Source organism: Aplidium turbinatum, chromosome 3 (assembly GCF_918807975.1).
Source record: "Aplidium turbinatum chromosome 3, kaAplTurb1.1, whole genome shotgun sequence".
Classification (NCBI taxonomy): domain Eukaryota; kingdom Metazoa; phylum Chordata; class Ascidiacea; order Aplousobranchia; family Polyclinidae; genus Aplidium; species Aplidium turbinatum.
In genome coordinates, this window is record NC_137474.1 from 37,899,611 (window position 1) to 37,920,415 (window position 20,805).

The 20,805-nt window shown below is 39.8% G+C and overlaps 1 protein-coding gene across 2 annotated transcripts; it reads left to right on the forward strand.

The window, feature by feature from the left end:
• Nucleotides 1-2,931: 2,931 nt before the first annotated feature.
• LOC145767207 (ubiquitin thioesterase OTUB1-like) lies at nucleotides 2,932-19,921 on the forward strand. 2 transcript variants are annotated; one of them, XM_082578981.1, is made up of 7 exons: nucleotides 2,932-3,210; nucleotides 4,241-4,302; nucleotides 13,940-14,038; nucleotides 14,320-14,438; nucleotides 14,666-14,750; nucleotides 18,721-18,915; nucleotides 19,300-19,921. In XM_082578981.1, the coding sequence occupies exons 1-7, from the start codon at nucleotides 3,168-3,170 to the stop codon at nucleotides 19,495-19,497; spliced, it is 801 nt and encodes a 266-aa protein (XP_082435107.1). In that variant the 5' UTR covers nucleotides 2,932-3,167; the 3' UTR covers nucleotides 19,498-19,921. The 2 variants fall into 2 exon arrangements, with proteins under 2 accessions (XP_082435107.1, XP_082435108.1); XM_082578982.1 differs by lacking the exon at nucleotides 2,932-3,210 and adding an exon at nucleotides 3,779-3,864.
• The last annotated feature ends 884 nt before the right edge of the window (nucleotides 19,922-20,805 follow it).

The window sequence follows — 20,805 nt, forward strand, 5'->3', positions numbered from 1 at the left end:
AATACAGATATGGAAGCTTTAATTAGTAGCCTATAGTATTCATCTAGAAATTAAAAATACCTTCAATAATTGCAACAGAGTAGGATATGACGTTAAGCCCGTAGAATTAACCTTTCCAGTTCACGCCACATGGAGGCAGTCCTACATGTGAACGTTTTAGGGGACAAACCGGGGATGGAATACATTTGTCGCATAAGAGCATTCTGGGAAGTCCAAGGGATATGAATTTCACCTCAGAATGACCTGTTCAATGTAACCTTCACTGAAATTCTAAACTTTGCAATCAGCCTTGCTGTCAAACTTTGGCATTTTGCGTCTGCTCTCTAATCGAGCCCTGATGAAAACATCTCTGTTATCTTCTCCACAAACGGGGTCCACGTCTTTTAGGCGCAGACAGTTAGGCGTCGGTCAAATAGGCGCGCACACTGTGGCGTTTGGATATTTAGGTGCGTAGCACTGTGGCGCCCGTTCATTTAGGTGCTATTCCTAGTAAAGTATGCAGATTGTATCAGCTTGGCAGATAGGGCAATGCTTTTCACACAAAATGTTTTATTGAACAGAAAAATATATTGTTTTGTTAATGCGCGTGTGAAGATGACGTGCGAGACAACGCTCTACTACTCTTGATATTAGCACATCTCCACAGGACATTTGCTATTCATCCTGAACACCGGTTGCAGCCAGATGGAACTCTACTTAATCTGTTATCTTTCGCAATTAGGCTACTTCTACTCGGGATGGATTGGTCGTGTGGCGAGTAGCCTACTTATGAGACAATGCTCTACTACATGAATACATTTCTATAGGGCATGTGAACCCTGGCTGCAAGCATAATGGTGCGACTTCGCTGGTTATTAAACATGGTCAGGGTTTTGACGGAAAACTAAGTTACTCTTCACTCAAGCCTACCAACCATCCGCTTGAATATAGGCTATTTTATTATATTTTTTACTGATGTTTAGCGTAGATAATTATTTGACTTACCTAACTAAAAGTGAACTCAGTCATGTTTGGAAACTTGAATAATTTATTGATAAAACTTTCGCTGACGCAAACCTGGACTAACAACAACTAAATACCGAACATGCGCAATTGCGCATTAAAATACAATATATTTTTCTGTTCAATATAACATTTTGTGGGAAAAGCATTGCCGGTTTTAAGCAGCATTTGCCGGTTTAAGCATTGCCGGTCACTCACGGAAGCCATGACATACCGTATTTTTTTGTTCAATATAACATTTTGTGTGAAAAGCATTGCCTTACCTGCCAAGCTGATACAATCTGCATACTTTACTAGGCATAGCACCTAAATGAACGGGCGCTACAGTGCTCCGCACCTAAATATCCAGACGCCACAGTGTGCACGCCTATTTGACCGGCGCCTAACTGTCTGCGCCTAAAAGACTTGCTCCCACAAACGGAGCCTGAAGCCTCTGTCACAAGCTTAACATGGCGTTCCTCAGCCTAGTTATGACAGGGAAAACTTTCAACTGTGAGAGGACTCATCGTGAATGGATTTGTTTTGATCATATTAATAAAATCTTTATTGCTAAGGTTCTTGATGTGAGGAGGTTCAGTGATATCTTCGGTCTGCCAGTCAATTATTTTTATATAATTCCTAGCGTGAAGGTTCAAGGTTGGCACTCTAAAAACTCGCACTGTATTGCTGCTCTTGCTTTCTCTGGACTTCAGTATTCACCTGAGAGCCTGTTCTCTGATACTGATGTTGTCGTCTGCCAACAATCCCAACATTGCCAGCAGAACGTTTTCAGGGTGCGCAAAAAAGGCATTTCTCTGGATAGCATTCATAACAACTTCCTTAAGCTCATCCTCAAGATATCTGGCCTTGTCTACCATGTTGTACACAAAGATGCCTGCAAGTTGCAGGCTAGAGGCTTTAAATCACTGACGCAGGCCTGGTCACCAATTGACAGAGTGAAGTTTCCAATTGATGTATAAGACTTTTATGATACTATAAGTGCTACAAGTAGAAAACTCTAAGAAAAATCTAGATTGTGGTTTATTTTTGTGTTGGAGTCAATATTCCCAAAGTATCTGGAACAGAAGTGGATTTGGAGTTGCAAACTTTGTAGTGAGAATGGAGCAGGAGTCCAGAAAACCTGACTCCTAACACCTCTACAGATCTTATGAAGCATGAGAGAGAGAAATAACTTTATTTACGGTACCTATCAGATTTTATAATAGTAGCCTATGTACTGTAGTATGTAGGCTACATAATAAGATTACATCACAACAACACACAATTCCGAACATGAAGCTGGGTGCATAGGTACCCAGAGGATGCAACCTATTTCGTCCCTGAACACTGCGTCTCCCGATTTTGGCCCTTGAAAAGATCGAGAGAAAAAATAGAACAAAATCAAAGTTGCTGATTGGAGTTCCGCAAACATTTTAAGATAAGACACCACAAATTAAGTGTGACTTTTTTTGTAATTTTGCCTAGAAATGTTAGTTGGAAGTGAATAGATCATTCCAGTGTGATAGGTCATGATCATTTGTAATTGAGGGGCCTCATTGCTACAATTTTAATTTGATAACCCTAACTTGAAAGTGAGGTGCGGTTTATCAAAACAACCCCAACCCTAACCCGAAGTGAGGTTCAGTTTATCAAAATAACCCTAACCTGAAGTTCGGTTTATCAACTACGGTAGCCTATCATTTTAAGATACTTAGCGTTGTCAACTGTTTTGGAAACTCCGATCAGCGACTTCGGCACGTCCGGATTTTTTTTCAGGGAACGAAATCGGAGGACAAAGTGTTCAGGGGACAAAACAGGTTGCACCCTGTACCAGAGCTGGTAGAGCGGCAGGTTAACATTTGCAATGTTTATATACTTGTTTAGTTTGATTTTGTGAAACTCTCTGATTTTTAGGGGATTATATCAGAAACTAATTTGTAATATTTCCCTATCATATTTTTTATTTTAGATTTCAGGCCTGGTAACTTTGCACATTGTGCAATTGCAAAGTTATATAGTATAGCCAAAGCTATACCTGATAAGTAGATCTCCATTGGCTAATTAAAGAAAAAAAATTGACCTTACTGAATACTGAATCTTACTGAATTTGCTTTAATAGTTCACATATTCTTGTGCAACTGAAACTAATAGCCGATTACATCTAAAACAAGATTTTTAGAAACGTCATGGCAAGTAATGATGATCACAAGGAACAGGATTATTTAACAGGTGAAGTTAATTGTTTGTAGAAATATTAGGCATATTCTTAGATTGAAAAAGTTGCAACGGTGTACAAGTCTCCACACTGGTAAAAATATCATGACGTTATAGAATATAGATAGGAGTCAACCACAACACATTGGTTGAAGTGTGTGAACAGTAAAGCAAAAGTATAGTAGTTTTACCCTGTATGTTTGTTCGATTCCTGTCTATGACATCATGGTACTTTTTGACCAGGGCGGAGAATTGTACACCAGCTCCAAAACATTTCTTCTGACCTTGATCTTAGTATGGTACAGTGGTTGTTCAATGTTCATGCTTGTATGTGCTTTGGTATATACAATGCAGTCGATCTGTGTTTGATTAATTCAATACGTCTTTGGGGCAGGGTTTAAACTAGGTCCATTTTAAAATTCTTGGATTTTTAAATTAAAAAAAAAATGTGGTTATATATATTTACTATGTGGTTATCGTTAGATTTTGAGTTATAGCGATTTTGCAAAACCTAATTCTGGTGGCTGAGGAGGTGGTGGTAGGGGAGTCCAGTGGCCCGGTGGCCCCCTTATTCTTTTGGTTGAGTCTGACCAGGCATGGTCTGGTCACCATTTCCCAATGACACAAGTTGAATTTCCAAAATGAGAGGGAAATGATGCACCCTTATGTGTATGTATAATTGTATATACATTAGAATGAACATATTAAACAGAAATATATATATATATATTGAAAAATATGCGCATTGAAATAAATTTGTTTAAATTTTTACTTATCAAAATTATCTGTGTTCAAATGTAATGTGAAGCATAATAGGCAATGTTAATAATCTATGTATAATTGTATATATAATTGTATATCTGAAGATCCTTTAGCCCTTTGAAGTAAAACCTTTTTCATTGTGTTAAGCATAAAACTATTCATGTAAATTGTAAAAATTACATTAAACGTAAGTCCAAGATTTTGTCTTACTCAAAGAGCCGGCTGTGATAATAAAATTATTTTTAGTTATTCAACACTTAGTTTTATATGATTTTATTTTTAGCAATGCCTAATCAACAATTTGATGAAGCTGTAACAACAATGCAAAACTCTATACAAAGCGAGGTACTTCATTACAGTAAAGTGTGTTATAATTTGATACCGTTCTTTTGCATTCTGAAAAAGTAATCTCTGCTTTGGTTTATATAATTTTCTTATGATAATGTTTGAATAGGCTCGCCTACCGAATCTGTATAACTCTCACGTAACTAATGTCGTTTATCTGTTTTCAAATATCATATTAAGGCTTTCAATCAACAATATGTTTGAAAGTAGAGTGTTGCAAAATTGACAGTGATACCGGAAGACATTATTAGCATTATACCACTGGTGATTTGTAGATGGCTATACTGGTAATTGTAAATGTTATGGGTAAGGAGGAAACTACACTGATATAACCTGAGTATGCAGTATACTCTGCTAATAAGTGCTACCCCTTCATGCTGATAGCCAGGAAGAACCGCCTCTTTTTACTACGGTACTGTTTGATACCTTTTATTTGTGAAAACTGAGGGAAAAGAACTACACGTGTGCTCTCTACCAGTGCATAAGTCGAACTGATTAAACTTAACATAAACACGTTGCAGTCAGCGCAAGAATGTAGCTTCTGGAGAATCGGACATTCCTCGCGCTGATTGCAACAAGCAGTGCTTCCAGCATATTATTGCAAATACTACAACACCTCCCCCTTAAGTTCAATGACACTACAAAATACAACACCAAAATTAATACATTCCACCAGGCCGGTTAAGGCCAACTCGGATCTTCAATAAGTCGATTCGGTCTCTTAACCTGTCTGCGCGGTCGAGCAGGCAAGTCCACATTGACACTAGCGGAAGGTCTGACATTGTCCGGCGGCTCGATGGGCCAGGGGATAGACTCAGATATTCTTCGTCGAATGAATCTGCGGTTTCTAATTAACAATCGGCCGCTAGCAGTTTTAACAGTGTATTTCCGGTAGTCGTCCACAGTGACTATTTTCCCATAAATGTCCCATAGTCCGGTGTTCGAATTTTGTACGGCGACGTGAGTTCCGATCGGGAATTCAGGAAGACGATGAGCACGATTGTCGTAGTAGGCTTTGGTGTCTTCAACGGACATCTCTTTTCGCGTTTCAGCTTGTTGCCTCTCGCTCTTCCATTTATGAGAGAAGGCCCGTAGTAACCCTAGTAGTAACCCTATCTGCGGTTTCTAATTAACAATCGGCCGCTAGCAGTTTTAACAGTGTATTTCCGGTAGTCGTCCACAGCGACTATTTTCCCATAAATGTCCCATAGTCCGGTGTTCGAATTTTGTACGGCGACGTGAGTTCCGATCGGGAATTCAGGAAGACGATGAGCACGATTGTCGTAGTAGGCTTTGGTGTCTTCAACGGACATCTCTTTTCGCGTTTCAGCTTGTTGCCTCTCGCTCTTCCATTTATGAGAGAAGGCCCGATGATGTACTGGAAGGGTGTCTTGAGTCGGTCGTCCGTACAGTTTCTGAGCAGTTGACAATCCGTCCTTCCTGCATGGCGTATTTCGATACTGCATCAATGCTTTTGCTAGTTGATCTTCGTCGAGGTAGCGATGCGTCCATGAACGACGAATTAACTTTTTCATGCTCTTTACGGTTGCTTCAACTTTCCCATTAGATTGCGGATAGGTTGGAGTAGAAGTACGATGCCGCACTCCCCATTCATGAAGAAATTTGGCGAATTTCTCAGACTTGAATTGGGGTCCGTTGTCAGACCAAATAACATCTGGTATTGCAGTGCGAGTAAAATGGTCACGTAAAGCTTTGATGATCACAATAGACGTAGTGCTATGCCTCATGAAATAAATTGACGGCCAGTCTGTAAAACAATCTACCATAATTAGATAGTGTTGTCCATTAAATTCAGCTAAGTCAATCGCTAGTTCCTGAAAAGGGCAAATGGGTTGATTTCTCAACACCATTGGCTCTTTGCACAACGAGGGGAGGTCATCTTGACATTTTTGACACGATAAAATTACGGTTTCAATGTCATGGTCTATGCCGGGCCAATAAACGGCCAAACGAGCGCATTCCCTGGTACGGGTAACGCCTTGGTGAGATTCATGTAAATTAGCAAGTATCTCACTTCTAAGTTTTTTCGGAATGAATAATCGACCACCATACACAATAAAGTCATTGTCGACTGATAATTCATACCGTATCTTCCAAAAGGGTTTCAACGTATTAGACAATTGAGATTTATAGTTGGGAAATCCATCGACGATGATCTCCTTTAGTTGGCGATAACGTTGGTCGTTTGATGCGACTTCTTTGAGATTGACAAGCCTTAAATTTAATCTACGCAAGCGTTGAGTTCTGCAAACCTGTGCACAGATTGGATACCGTTTTCTGCTATTTCATCATCTGGTGTAGGGTCCGACACGGGGCTTCGAGACAGGGCGTCAGCGGCTTGATTCGATGCACCTTTTTGCCAGTGAGCAGTGAAGTTGTATTCCATGAGCTTCATCCTCATGCGCTGTAACCGTGGATTCTCGATTTCGTCTAAACGCTTGTGGTTTAAAATCGAAATTAAAGGGTTATGATCAGTTATGACGTCAAAATGAGGCAGGCCTGCAAGAAATTTGTGGCATTTTTTTATCGCCCAGGTGACACCCAGCATTTCTTTTTCGACTGTGGCATACCTAGTTTCTGTATCCGTCAGAAAGCGCGATCCGGCTTGAACCGTACGCCAGGTGCTGTCACTGCATTGTTGAAGTAAAAAGCCTAGACCACTGTTCGAGCTGTCAGTCTGTAATCGCGTAGGTTTGTTAACGTCGTAAAAAGCAAGAAGAGCGATTTCAGACAACGCTTTTCTCGCTTGTTTAAAACTTTCAGTAAATTCCGGAATCCAGATAAATTCGTTTTTACTGCTAAGCAGGGGTCTCAAAGGCAATAAGTACTTGCTTACAGTTTTGCTGTTGCTAGACAACTGGTTAGCGAGACCAAAAAACGAACGTAAGTCAGTGACGTTAGCAGGTATTGGGAAGTCACTAAGTGCATTACACAAGGAGCTATCAATTTTATAGCCTTCCTTGGATAGTTCGAATCCAGCAAACTTAATGCGTTGTTGACAAAATTTGAACTTATCCTTATGAAGAGAGATCCCTCGTTCTGCACATCTTTGAAGAAATTTTCTTACTCTATTGATGTGATCGGTTGCTTTAGAGTCAAATATAATAACGTCATCTACTACCTTTCGACAGTTGTCTAATCCAGAGAAAGCTTCATCCATTCTTCGATTGTAATGTTCAGAGATTGAGCAAATACCAAATGGGGCACTTAGAAATTTGTACCGGCCAAATGGAGTGATAAAGGTCGTTAGCAGTTGGCTATTGTTTTCTAAAGGACACTGGTAGTAACCCTTTAAAGCATCAAATGTTGTGAAAAAACGTGATTGCTCTGCATCAATGTCGGCTACAGCTTCAGTCGGCGAGGAAGATGTATAACGTTCACGTCGCACAAATTTATTTAACTTGGAGAAATCAACGCACAATCTAATATTATCCGAATTCTTTTTTGGTGCGACCACGATAGGTGCACACCATTCTATAGGTTCCGTCACGGCCTTTATAATGCCTTGAGATTCCAGAAGCTCTAACTCTTCTTTTAATTTATCTCTATACGCATAAGGCACCACCCTAGGGGTACTCACACAAAATGGTTGCGCTTGATCCATTATGTCGATGCGAAATTCTTCCCCTTTCATTACCCGGATCTTTCCATCGAAGACGGTTGGAAATTCTTCGACCAAGTCTTCCAGTGTAGTGCTCGTCGTTGCTTTCCGTGATACACTATTAATCTGCTTAGGATAAAACGATGGGAGGATTTGCAAAGTTTTAGCTGTTCTCCACGAGATTAACATGCCGCCTGGAATAGAAGAAAAAATGTGTAAAATGTCTTCAGTAGTTACTTCACCCAGCGTCAGCTGTACTTTGAGCTGGCCAATCTCCTTCAGTGTTGATCCATCGACTGTGTATATAGTTCTTGGTGCTGTGGCACGGCTCATGTTCCGTACGTCTTCTCCGAGCAAACGTAAGGTCGTTTCATCCGCGGCCGAGATATCCGCTCCTGAGTCCGGCAGGATGGTGATTTTCGCCGATCCATTAGGTGACCTAACTTCCAAATTTACTCGTGGTGCGCTACCGATTCCACGTAGTGAACGCGTCGTTTCTTGAAACGTCATCAATTTTAGAGCTTTATCTGTCTTATTAGTGCTTAGTAACTGCAATTTATTACCAGATCTTGCCATGTGGTTCTTACATTGAGCCGAGAAATGGTTAAGTTTGCCGCACTTAAAGCAGGTTTTACAGCGAGCTGGACAGTCTTTTAAAGTTTTTATGCCACGGGCGGCCACACATGCTACAAGTTAAGCTTTCTTTACTCGCCGTTGTCCCTTTAGCTGTCTGAGTAAAATTTCTTTTGTTCCGCTTGTAGGCCGAAGCGTGGTTTACTCGATCTACTGTAAGATCTGCTCTTTGCCGACGGGCAGATTCGCGAGCTCGACAAATTACTACGCATCTGTCCAATGTTAAAGGCTTCTCTCTCAATAACTCTTCGACGGTCTCTTCAGCGTGAGTTTCTTCCACGATTTGATCCCTCAAGGCTTCGTTTGCGCATTCTTCATTGCAGTAATTACAGGTTTTCACTAAGTTACGTAACGATACTAAATATATAGTCATCGAAAGACTCTTGCGGTCCCTGCAGACGTTTTTTTAAATTTCTGCGCTCCACAGTTTCGTTTATAGACCCCTTCACATAGGCTTTCAATGCTTCTATAATAAGTCTAGGGTTTTTCTCTTCGTCTTCTCTCAACCCCAAGTTGCTAACGACGTTGGCGGTTTCTCTTGAGAACGAAAGTCTTAGTACATTGTAAACTGTGAGATTATCTTTGGCGGCTAACCCAGACACTGCTACATAAGCGTTCCATTCTTCTTCCCAAGCGTTGAAAGAAGCGCCTCTGTCAACTTCCAGGTCTAGCCTAGGGACGTCGCTTTTTCTAAACGTGTAAGCCATTTCACTTTATTTTTTAAAACGATTGTTATCCTGTTCGCAGCGCCATGTTTGATACCTTTTATTTGTGAAAACTGAGGGAAAAGAACTACACGTTAGGGTGGCCAAAAAAATTGAAATTTTTTATTTTTGTTTGCACACCCTCTCATTTGAGGAGGATTCATGACACTGTGAAAATTTGAAGTGAATCCGACAAGAGGAAGTGCTCTCCCATCGACCGCAAAGTTTGCTTTCTTTGGCATAATTCGTCAAAATTCCTTGAATATGTGATGTAATTCTTTTTTTACTTATCTACATTGCAGTTGCAGCATTTTTGTGTTAACCATTGTTTTACTCTGAATTCATGATACAATAAGTGTTTCCACATGCAGAAAAACAGAAATAATCCACAAAACAAATCACATTAACAAGCGTTTGGTATGAAATTAAATGCACTAAACTTTAGCTAAAACCGCATAAAAGTACGTTCACCAGTCACGATCGCAATGCTTCAGGTGACAACACATTGCCCAGAAATTGCAAGAGAAATGTTTGTAAAGAGTCAAGCCATTGGTTGACTTTATTGCACTTGTTGGAAGCAGCTTTCTGTGGTGCTCGACCACTTGATAGAGGAGCTGGTGCTGTTGTTCATGTTTTGTAAGGACTTCATTGAAGTCAGTAGCTAATTTAACTGCCCGCTCTGCACAATCATTGACGGCTTTGAGATGACGCCAAACTTTGCATGCTTCTTTATAATCATGACGATCACGCCATGTGTCGACAGAAGCAGTGACTCGAAAAGGTTAAGTGAACGCTGTGTTACAAACTGTGCCAAAGAGAGACGTTGAAACTTGACAATTTTTATTTGGGGCAACACGGCGGACATCTTCGGGAAATGGGTTTTAAGAGCATTAACGATTGCCTTCTTTTCATCATCTGTGTTATCACTGAATAAAGGCAGTGCAGCAAGATCCTCACTGATGTACCACAAGCGCAACCTCAACTTTTTTCTGCCACTTGAGAAATTGCATTGTCAACCTCTTTATAATCCTCTGTGAGCTGTAATATTGCTAGGTCATTTGTAGGGGCAGATATTGATGGAGGTGCTGCAAATCAAAAAGTGGCATAGATGGTAGTAGTTAATATTACTTCATCTGCAACTGTACTGCACGCAAGTGGCAGTATAATCTTATTGACCTTCATCTCGTAGTAGAGACGGCGAAGAACCACACCCCATACAGGCAGCTGACATGGCCCTCAAGAGAGTCAACAAATGGACACCCACTCTCCAGTGTTGACTCTCTTGAGGGGCCATGTCAGCTGCCTGTATGGGATGTGGTTCTTCACCATCCCTACTGCGAGATGAAGATCAATAAGGTTACACTGCAACTTGCTTGCAGACTTGCAGTACAGTTCTTGTGAGTGAAAGCTAATATCGCTACCACTGCAAAGACTCACGTTGTTACCAAACTAAAACGCTTCCAACAAGAGCATATTGGAGAATCAAAGCACAAAGGGAGGCGAAATTCAGCTTCCCAGCTGACCTCAGAAGCTGACTTCACCCAGAGCTTAAGTGCATTATTTGATATTGCACATGCTAACTGGAAATGCCGCACAACTATACCAGAAGACTGCCAGTTCTTGATAGACCAATGTGGTGCATGACAGATACTGATGACAACAGAGGACCCAATGCATCGGCAAGCTGCTGCAAAGTATAGAAAGCGCAAAGATGATGAACAGAGACACAACAGAAATCGCATTGATCCAGTACCATCAAGTGCTGCTGCTTTCTCATCTGAAAATGATCAGCAGATGATGAAGATTATTCCAGTGACCCGCACACCGTAAATCCAAATAACACCAAAACAAAAGAAAACCCAGTAGGAGCAGCCATTACCAAAACGCTGCATTATCGATAATCCACTGTTTAATGCAGCACTGATTCTGAACAGAACTATAACATCAAGTCATCAAGCAATGATGATCGTCACTCCTGCTCTTGCTGCAGCTGGAATTGATATAAATGAATTGACAATGTCACATTCCTCTGTCATGAATGCTCAAAACATCTCACGTGAAAGCCTGGCAGCTGCAGTGCGACAAAAATTTAAACCAACAGTTCCACTTGTTGCTCATTTACATGGTAAACATTTGACTAATGCCAATGGCACAAAGTGCGACTCTTTGGCCATTGTAGTTTCTGGTATGCATGTTGATTGTTGAGATACTGCTTGGCATTTCGAAGCTGCCTGTTGGAACGGGATCACTAATGAGCCAAAAAGTAGTGGAATTCATACACGAGTTGTAGCAGAGCATTTAGCTGCACTTTGTTTTGACACGACATCAAGCAATTTACGAGAATCCACACTGGAGCTATCACTGTCGTGCAGCAGGCATTTAATCGAAGGCTGCTATTTCTTGCATGCCATGATCTCAAAGTCGTTAATGATTGTGCAGAGCGGCACTGGGCAGTCACATTAGCTACTGACTTCAATGAAGTCCTTACGGAAAATGAACAACAGCGCCAGCTCTTCTATCAGGTGGTCGAGCACCACAGAAAGCTGCTTCCAACCAGTGCAAGTAAAAGCCAACATGCCAACAGCTCCATTAAATAAAATCAATGGGTTGACTCTTTGCCAAGAAATTGCAAGAGAAATGTTTGTAATGTGTTGTCACCTGAAGCATTGCAATCGTGACTGGTGAACGTACTTTTATGCGGTTTTAGCTAAAGTTTAGTGCATTTAATTTCATACCAAACGCTTATTAATGTGATCTATTAAAAACAGAGAAGAGACTGTTCACCAGGCATTTGGTAATAAAATTAATTTGCGTTCTTCTGGTGACTATTTACTAGGTTACCTCGTGATGTTAAAGATGATAACTAGCTTTTTTTTTCCGACGTTTCGTCAGTCAGCACGACTGACTTTATCAAGGTGGCTAAAACAGGTTAATACAACCTGTTCAGCAACGATGGCACAACACAAAAACATACTGATAAAATGAGTAAAGTAAAGCAGCAAGAATCAGAATTAAAACACGCAACAAGATACCTAGAGGTTAAACTAAATGCAGTGAATGCCTAAAACCAGTAGGCTACTTCCCGCAGCGTAAATTTATCTATCTATTGGGCCACTGTCAAGAAACGTTGAAAAGACATCAGACAAGACAGAAAGCAATGGGATTAGCAATAACAATGGTAGAGAAGACACACTGAGAATGGAAAAGGTGAAGCTAAAGTTAAAGTAATTTGTTGTACACAGAGGGGAAATTCTGACCATCTTTTTGGTTAAGAGCATGTTGTGCCTTCTGGTTTATGTACCATTTTTCTGTGAACAATCTTTTTGTATAATCCTTTTCAGTTTTAAGAATGGTGGCGTTGGTCCAAGTAATTTTATGGTCTGAGTTTATAGAGTGTTTGCAAAGAGCGGAATGCTCTGGACGTTGAAATTTAATAGCTCTTTGGTGCTCGTTGATTCTAGATTTACGTGATCTTAAATCTAGAATCAACGAGCACCAAAGAGCTATTAAATTTCAACGTCCAGAGCATTCCGCTCTTTGCAAACACTCTATAAACTCAGACCATAAAATTACTTGGACCAACGCCACCATTCTTAAAACTGAAAAGGATTATACAAAAAGATTGTTCACAGAAAAATGGTACATAAACCAGAAGGCACAACATGCTCTTAACCAAAAAGATGGTCAGAATTTCCCCTCTGTGTACAACAAATTACTTTAACTTTAGCTTCACCTTTTCCATTCTCAGTGCGTCTTCTCTACCATTGTTATTGCTAATCCCATTGCTTTCTGTCTTGTCTGATGTCTTTTCAACGTTTCTTGACAGTGGCCCAATAGATAGATAAATTTACGCTGCGGGAAGTAGCCTACTGGTTTTAGGCATTCACTGCATTTAGTTTAACCTCTAGGTATCTTGTTGCGTGTTTTAATTCTGATTCTTGCTGCTTTACTTTACTCATTTTATCAGTATGTTTTTGTGTTGTGCCATCGTTGCTGAACAGGTTGTATTAACCTGTTTTAGCCACCTTGATAAAGTCAGTCGTGCTGACTGACGAAACGTCGGAAAAAAAAGCTAGTTATCATCTTTAACATCACGAGGTAACCTAGTAAATAGTCACCAGAAGAACGCAAATTAATGTGATCTATTTTGTGTATTATTTCTGTTTTTCTGCATGTGGAAACACCAATTATATCATAAATTCAAAGTAAAACAATGGTTAAAACAAAAATGCTGCAACTGCAATGTAGATAAGTCAAAAAAGAATTACGTCACATATTCAAGGAATTTTGACGAATTATGCCAAAGAAAGCAAATTTAGAGATCGGTGGGAGAGCACTTCCTCTTGTCGGATTCACTTCAAATTTTCACAGCACTTGTCATTTTTTCATGAATCCTCCTCAAATGAGAGGGTGTGCAAACAAAAATAAAAAAATTCAATTTTTTTTGGCCACCCTACTACACGTGTGCTCTCTACCAGTGCATAAGTCGAACTGATTAAACTTAACATAAACACGTTGCAGTCAGCGCAAGAATGTAGCTTCTGGAGAATCGGACATTCCTCGCGCTGATTGCAACAAGCAGTGCTTCCAGCATATTATTGCAAATACTACAACAGGTACTGTATCAGATAGTACTATCATATCCTCTTGTTCATTTTCATTTATTGTTTCTTTGCAGATTGCAGCCTCATCATTGCTTATAGGAGAAAAACAAGATATTTCTTCATTGGTTAAAGAATATTCAGCTGATGATTTACAATATTTAAGCAAAATTGAGGTGAAGAGATTCAAATTTCATTAGAAGTTGTAACTTAACATCTAAACATGCCATCTGGCAATTGTACTTAAAGATTAGTGCAAGCAAATAACCTGTGAACTATAAGAATGCACTGTGATCTAAGGCTAGGTTTGGTTTTATTGGGAATTGTTCTGCTTAGTGTTTGAAACTTTGCACCAAATTTGGAATGCAACGTTTTCCAGATCGTAACGAAAGGAGTTCAATCGACATTGCATTGTGTCAAAATAATATTGAAATGCACCACTACTTTGCTGTTGCAGGAGCTGGGTACCAAGTATAGTCATGTGAGAAAAACCAGAGGAGATGGAAACTGTTTTTTTCGTGCATTTGGTTTTGGATATTTAGAGCACATGAAAAAAGATAAAAAAGATTATCCAAGGTATTAATTGCTGCCATCATTAACATGTCTTGGACTGTTATATATTCGAGAAATCACCTAAGAGAATTAAAATTCAGATTGCTCAACCTACTGCAGATCTACGACACACTGCCAAATTTTTTGTCAGGTTGCAACTCTCATAGACACGTTACATTAATTTTGAATGTGTATTGTGTACTTACTACTTGCGCTATGCAGCATCATAAAAATGTTTATTGGTTATTAAGGTTTAAAAAGAATGCGAAAGATTCGTTTAAAAAACTGATGGATCTCAACTACCCAACATTCACAGTTGAAGATTTTTTTGAAAATGTAAGTTTTGCTGTGGGCAGTTGTGCTGATGGATTTATTGATGGAAGTGAAGTCAGTATAAGTGCTTAGAGAAAAAAAAACTAACTCCCTTCCTCATCATAGTACTTATACGCAAGACCTTTGTCTCAATCTCCTTCATCACTATTCATATGATTTGTCTATTTATGTCAAAATGTAACAAACCTGTCGATTTCAACTTATTTGGATGTCATGCGATCCAATATTAATAAGTGAACTGTAATCTTATTCTAGCTGATTCTTTATAGACGAGTCAATATACGGAAAAAAGGCACCTAACCCCAAAAAAATTGATACAAAAGGTTTTTCAACGGATTCTGTTACCAATGGGCATACTAAATAACATACTAAAAGTCTACCAAAATCGGACTCCCAGAAAAGGGTCATTTTCAAGGAAATGTACGGCATATTTCTAAATAATTTTGCGTATTGGGTAGATGGTGGTATTCAAGTTTTTATTGTTCTTGTGTTTGTGACATCATAATCACATGAATGCGTGCATAGTCGCATCACAATGCAAGCAAAGTTATCGTTTTAAAGTCGAAAAGATTTATTCCACCAGCACTTATAAAAGAAGTACCGGTACTAGGGACTCTGAGGGTCTGTTCAATACCAAGACTGATTGTCTTTTCTGTGGAAATAATGTTCATGATGGAAGTGAAGACTATAGTTATGTGAAAACTGATATCTTCGCAAAGGCAATATTGGATTGCAGTGAAAACCGCCATGATGAGTGGTCTTTGAAAGTCAAAGGTAGAATTGAATACTATTGTGGTGATCTACATGCTGCAGACTGCGTATATCACAAAGTATGTAGCAGCCATTTCAGGTGTAGCCGTGACGTCCCCTTGCAGTTTCAGACTGATCGCGATTCAAAGCCTAGGAAAGCTGGAAGACCAAAGAATGAGGATCAAGAGCAAGCCTTCACAAAGATGTGTGCGTACCTAGCCATGAATGATGAAGAACAGCTGACTGTTTCTGATCTAAGGTGTGAAATGAAAGAGTATTTATCTGAGGACGGTTCCCTCCCTTATGGCAATCAATACCTAAAAAGTCACCTGAAGAAACGGTATGGAAACTCCATAATTATTGCAGAAGGAAAAGGTTTAGAGGACATAGTGACGCTGAGAGAGAAAACGGGAAGCATCCTCAGGTCATACTTCGTAAGCACAAACCAAGAAGGTGATGAAGAGTCACAGAAGAGAGCATTAATTGAAGCAGCTGCCAGGCTCATAAAGAGTGACATCAAGACAAATGTGCCATCCGTTAACGACCAGTACCCGACTACAGAGACACTTAAAATCCAGGCGGCTCTTGATTATATTCCAAAATCACTCTACGTTGTGTTCAATGCCTTGTTTGTAGGTAAAGGCACTCAGCGAAAAGTTGCTATTATTGGTCATGCAATCATACAGGCAGTCCGACCACGAGCTGTTATTGCCCCTTTGCAAATTGGCCTTTCAGTGCAACTGCACCATCTAAATCGATCGCGGTTTCTTTTGGATAGCTTGTGTCAGATGGGGTTCTGCTCTTCGTATGGCGAAATGCAGAGGTTTGAAATGAATGCCGCAAATTGTTCTGCACCAAACATGCTTGGTAAGGATATTGATGTGTTGGACAACAACTTGCTATTCGCAGCAGACAATGTAGATCATAACATTCTCACAATTGATGGGAAAGGAACGTTTCACGGGATGGGCATGATAGCCGCCTTGACACCAGGACAGGAAACAGGCCAGATTATCCCAAGGCACGAAACGTTAAAACTGAACATTGTAGAGACGTCCAAGGTTGCGATAATTGAGCATCGTTTTGCAAAACATAGCCTATACGACAAGACATCACATTCAAAGAACTTCCGATTCTCACTGCATGTGCCAACATGGTTGATCTGCTTTGGGAGTTGTCATTCAACTTCAAGCAGACCACGCCAGGCTGGCAGGGGATGATGCACACTATTTATCAGGGAAAGGAACACCCAGGCCAGTCTTTAGTAAGGTATCTGCCAATGATAGACATGTACTCCGGGGACAAGACAGTATAAGGGCCTTTATTTCAGGTCAGACAAGTCCGAAGCTGATGGCAGTACCAAAGTATACAACATCAACCGTTTGAAAAAAATCTTTGGACATGACATGTGTTCTGAGTTGATATTTATCCATGCCATGACTGGTTGTGACACTACGTCTCGGATATTCGGTGTTTGCAAAAAGACTGCTTTTCGGAAACTTGTGCATGGAGATTCTGTTCTTCGGTCTTGTGCTAAAGCATTCACTGCCCCAAACCAGACCACAGAGATAATCGATGACCTTGGGTGCCAAGTTTCAAGTTTCAATAAGTAATGGCTGTCTTCTTTGATGGCCAGAGCACAGATTCCCTTGCGACAATGCGATACAACACCTTCAGCAAGAAAGTTGTCTCTGCTTCATCATTTGTAACGCCCGAGAGTTTGCCACCAACTGAATCTGCTACCCAATTTCACTGTCGTCGAGTTTACTACCAGATAATGGTCTGGATGGGAAAAGCAGAGAGTATGGATGTCATGAATTGGGGGTGGAACCTGCAAAAGAATCGGCTCATCCCACTTATGTCAAAAATGAAGGCTGCTCCAGACAGTCTCTTGAAGGTTATTCATTGCAACTGCTCCACTGCCTGTAAGACACTCCGCTGCTCCTGTAGAGGATACGGACTACCATGTACCGCTGCATGTGGACCATGCAAACTGCAAGAATGTGACAATCCACATAACAAGTTTCTTCTAGACGAGTCGGAAGATGATGAATAGAGACAGCCGTAGGCAATAACACAACAAACCGGTAGATCACCCTGGTTTACGATTTACCTTTGTAGCCTACTGTTGTAATTCCGATGATTTTCTGAATGTGTCTGTGTCCAGACTTTAATGGTACGCCATTCTTTAGAACAGATTAATCCCCTGTATTCATCTGCTGTAGGAGGCCAAGTATGAGCCTCCTGTTGGTTGCAGTTTTTCTTAGATGCCTGTATTGATAGTACCTGTTATGCCGCATGTAATATGCTGTTATGATAATTCCATCTTATTAGGGGAGATTGGGGATACTACGGACGGATTTTCGAGTGTTTTGTTTTCGAAAAAACGTTTTATTTTAAAGTTTACTGGAAACCGTTTTGCACCAATACATATGGAATTTATTCAGATGAAAAGTGAGGAGTTGTCTCTGAAAATTTTACCACTATTCGGCTTATCAAGCTGCCAAAAGTATAGAAACTGGAATGTTGGAAAACCACTTTTCTCAAGCTTGTGTTACATAATGGAAGTCAAGATGATTTTGTTTGCGGTTTATCTCAAGCCTCAAGTGAATTTGCTAATATCGTGCTCTGCTCTGTCTGATGTTGGCCTATCGCTGCGTCCGAAATGTCCCCGGGCTCCTCCAGGTCGTATATTATATACAAATCATACGTATCTCAGTAGATAATCAGTCTATCGTAATTTAACCTACTTAATTCGATTGATTGACCCCGAAAACCTAGGGATAGACACCTAAACCGCCTTTCTAGCTTAAATAGCAATTGAGATATAGGCAATATAACATCTCGGCGGCCATCTTGAACGCCATCTTGAAAATGACCCCTTTCTGGAGGTCCGATTTTGGTAGACTTTTAGTATGTTATTTAGTAGGCCCATAGGTAACAGAATCCGTTGAAAAACCTTTTGTATCAATTTTTTTGGGGTTCAACCTTATATTGACTCGTCTATTAATTGTCCGACAAACGTCCGTATACTCCATTGGCTTATGATGTGATTAAAAACTCAGCTGTTTAAAGAGGGGTTCCATGGCACACAATGGAGGCCACCAGTGTTGCCATAACGCTCAGCATTGTGAAAAGCACTGGATTTGTTGCGTTGTTTATTTAACGTGATTTTTATATGTCTTCAGTTTTTAAGCAGTAGTTTTCAATTTCTCTTTTTCAGTTCATAAACGTTGTCGAATCTGTTGAAACCGACAGCTCTATTGAAGAACTTGTGCGCACTTTTCAAGAAGAGGGTTTATCTAACTACATTGTTGTTTACCTTCGCCTAATGACTTCCTGCCAACTACAGTCAGAATACGAATTTTATCAAAACTTTGTAGACGGAGGAAAAACTGTGGTAGAATTTTGTAAAACGGTACGTAATAGTTTTGTGATCCTATTGTTTTATAACCCATGATCTGCAAATTGATTCTTCTAAATAGAAGTCGGAAGGATTAGCTTTTCCAGACGTTAATCTAAAAAATATGCGCTGTTTGGTATTTTTGTTCCAATCCTTCATCCTTAATCAATGTAACACATTTTTCGTCATAAAAGTGGCTTTACATTTGTATTCGTTGAAGCTCTGAATTGATCGATTGCACAATAATAGCCGTGATATTCAACTTAATGATGTAGGCTACATTTTTTCACAACTATTTGATTGAAATTTTCAGTTTAAAATCCATAACTAATTTGTAACGGTTATGCCGTGAGACCTATCATATCAAGATCATCATTAATAAAGATTTTTTTTTTTTAGGAGGTGGAACCCATGTACCAAGAAAGCGACCACATTCACATCATAGCGCTAACAAGCGCTCTTGGTGCAAGTGTCCGTGTCGCGTACATGGACCGCGGAGGAGAAGAAATTAGTTTTCATGATTTTCCTGATGGCTGCCAGCCATCTCTCCATCTACTTTATAGGCCTGGCCACTATGACATTTTGTATCCTAGATAATGCAGTTTTGATATCGTTACATTGCAATCTGTTAGTGTATTACTGTGACAAAGCACGTTTAAACAAAAGTTCCATCGTTTACAAGTAGGCCTAATCTATAGAAAACAGTTCTTTGTAGCCTATTGCATATTTAAATTGACCATAACAAGATATGATTATTCTACTGATACATGATCCAAGTAATTATGCAGGTTCAGAACGAAATATGGTTAGTTCTGTACCTAATTGATGTATCTGTTAGTTAAGTTGATAAAGCATTCACTTGCAAGTTCTGTATTTTTTTTTTTGAAGGTCTGCCAATGTGACCAGCATTGAAATCAGTATTACTTGGAGATCTATTGAATGAGCCTGTTTCAAAGATTTATTCTGGCATATGGAGTTTTGTAATATGAAGTTTTGTAACAATATAGCCTCACCTACTCTGCTTTTGTGTGTTGGCTTGTTGGTTCAAAAGTAAACCTTGCCTTTCTGGTTATTGCACCACAAGTTACGTGGTTCTGTTCTCAAGTAGATTGGTTTGAAAGCAAGTAATCTTTTTGTATTTTAGACAGTTTCTAAAAGCGGGATTATGGCGAAGTAGGAGGGTTCGGTTTTCGGACTACGTTGTGTTTCGTTCTTTTATTTTATTGTCATTAACGTTTCCAGGACGAAAAAGATAATTGCTACAATAGTCGATATACCAGCAGGTCAATGGACGGGAAAACGTGGCAGAACCTTGAATGGTTATATCCTAATGGTATATCGACTATTGTAGCTGGTACGGTATCTTTTTTGTCCCGAATGCGTTAATGACAATAAAATGAAGAACGAAACACAACGTACTCAGTTCAGTTTACTTTTGTTTTTGAGTTCTAGCCATCAAAATTTATTTCTGTTCTGTTTCTGACAACCAGAAGGTAGAGTTAGGGCGAACTACCATTATTGGGGATTCCACTCTCGTGTGTAAAGATCAGTAAAGTGAACAAAAAAAAGGGTCATGTTTTTCAATCTTACAAGGGTCATGTTTTTCAATCGGGCGCGTCATGAAAAGGAAGTGGCATATTGCCTTCTTTTACAGTGGATCTTAAAACTTACAAATAGTTTAACTTAAAACGTTGGTAGCCTATTAAAGCGTTTTTAACCTGGATAGTCCACACAAAACCAGCAAGAGGTCTACCGAATACCAGCAACATATTCAAGGCCTTAGCCTATCTAGAGTGATTCAAACAGTCCTATGGTACTAACATAACTTTGTAAGAGAACAAAGTAGGCCTATCACTTCACCGTACAATTAAAAAAGTTGTGATTATATGAAAGAAACTACGCAGA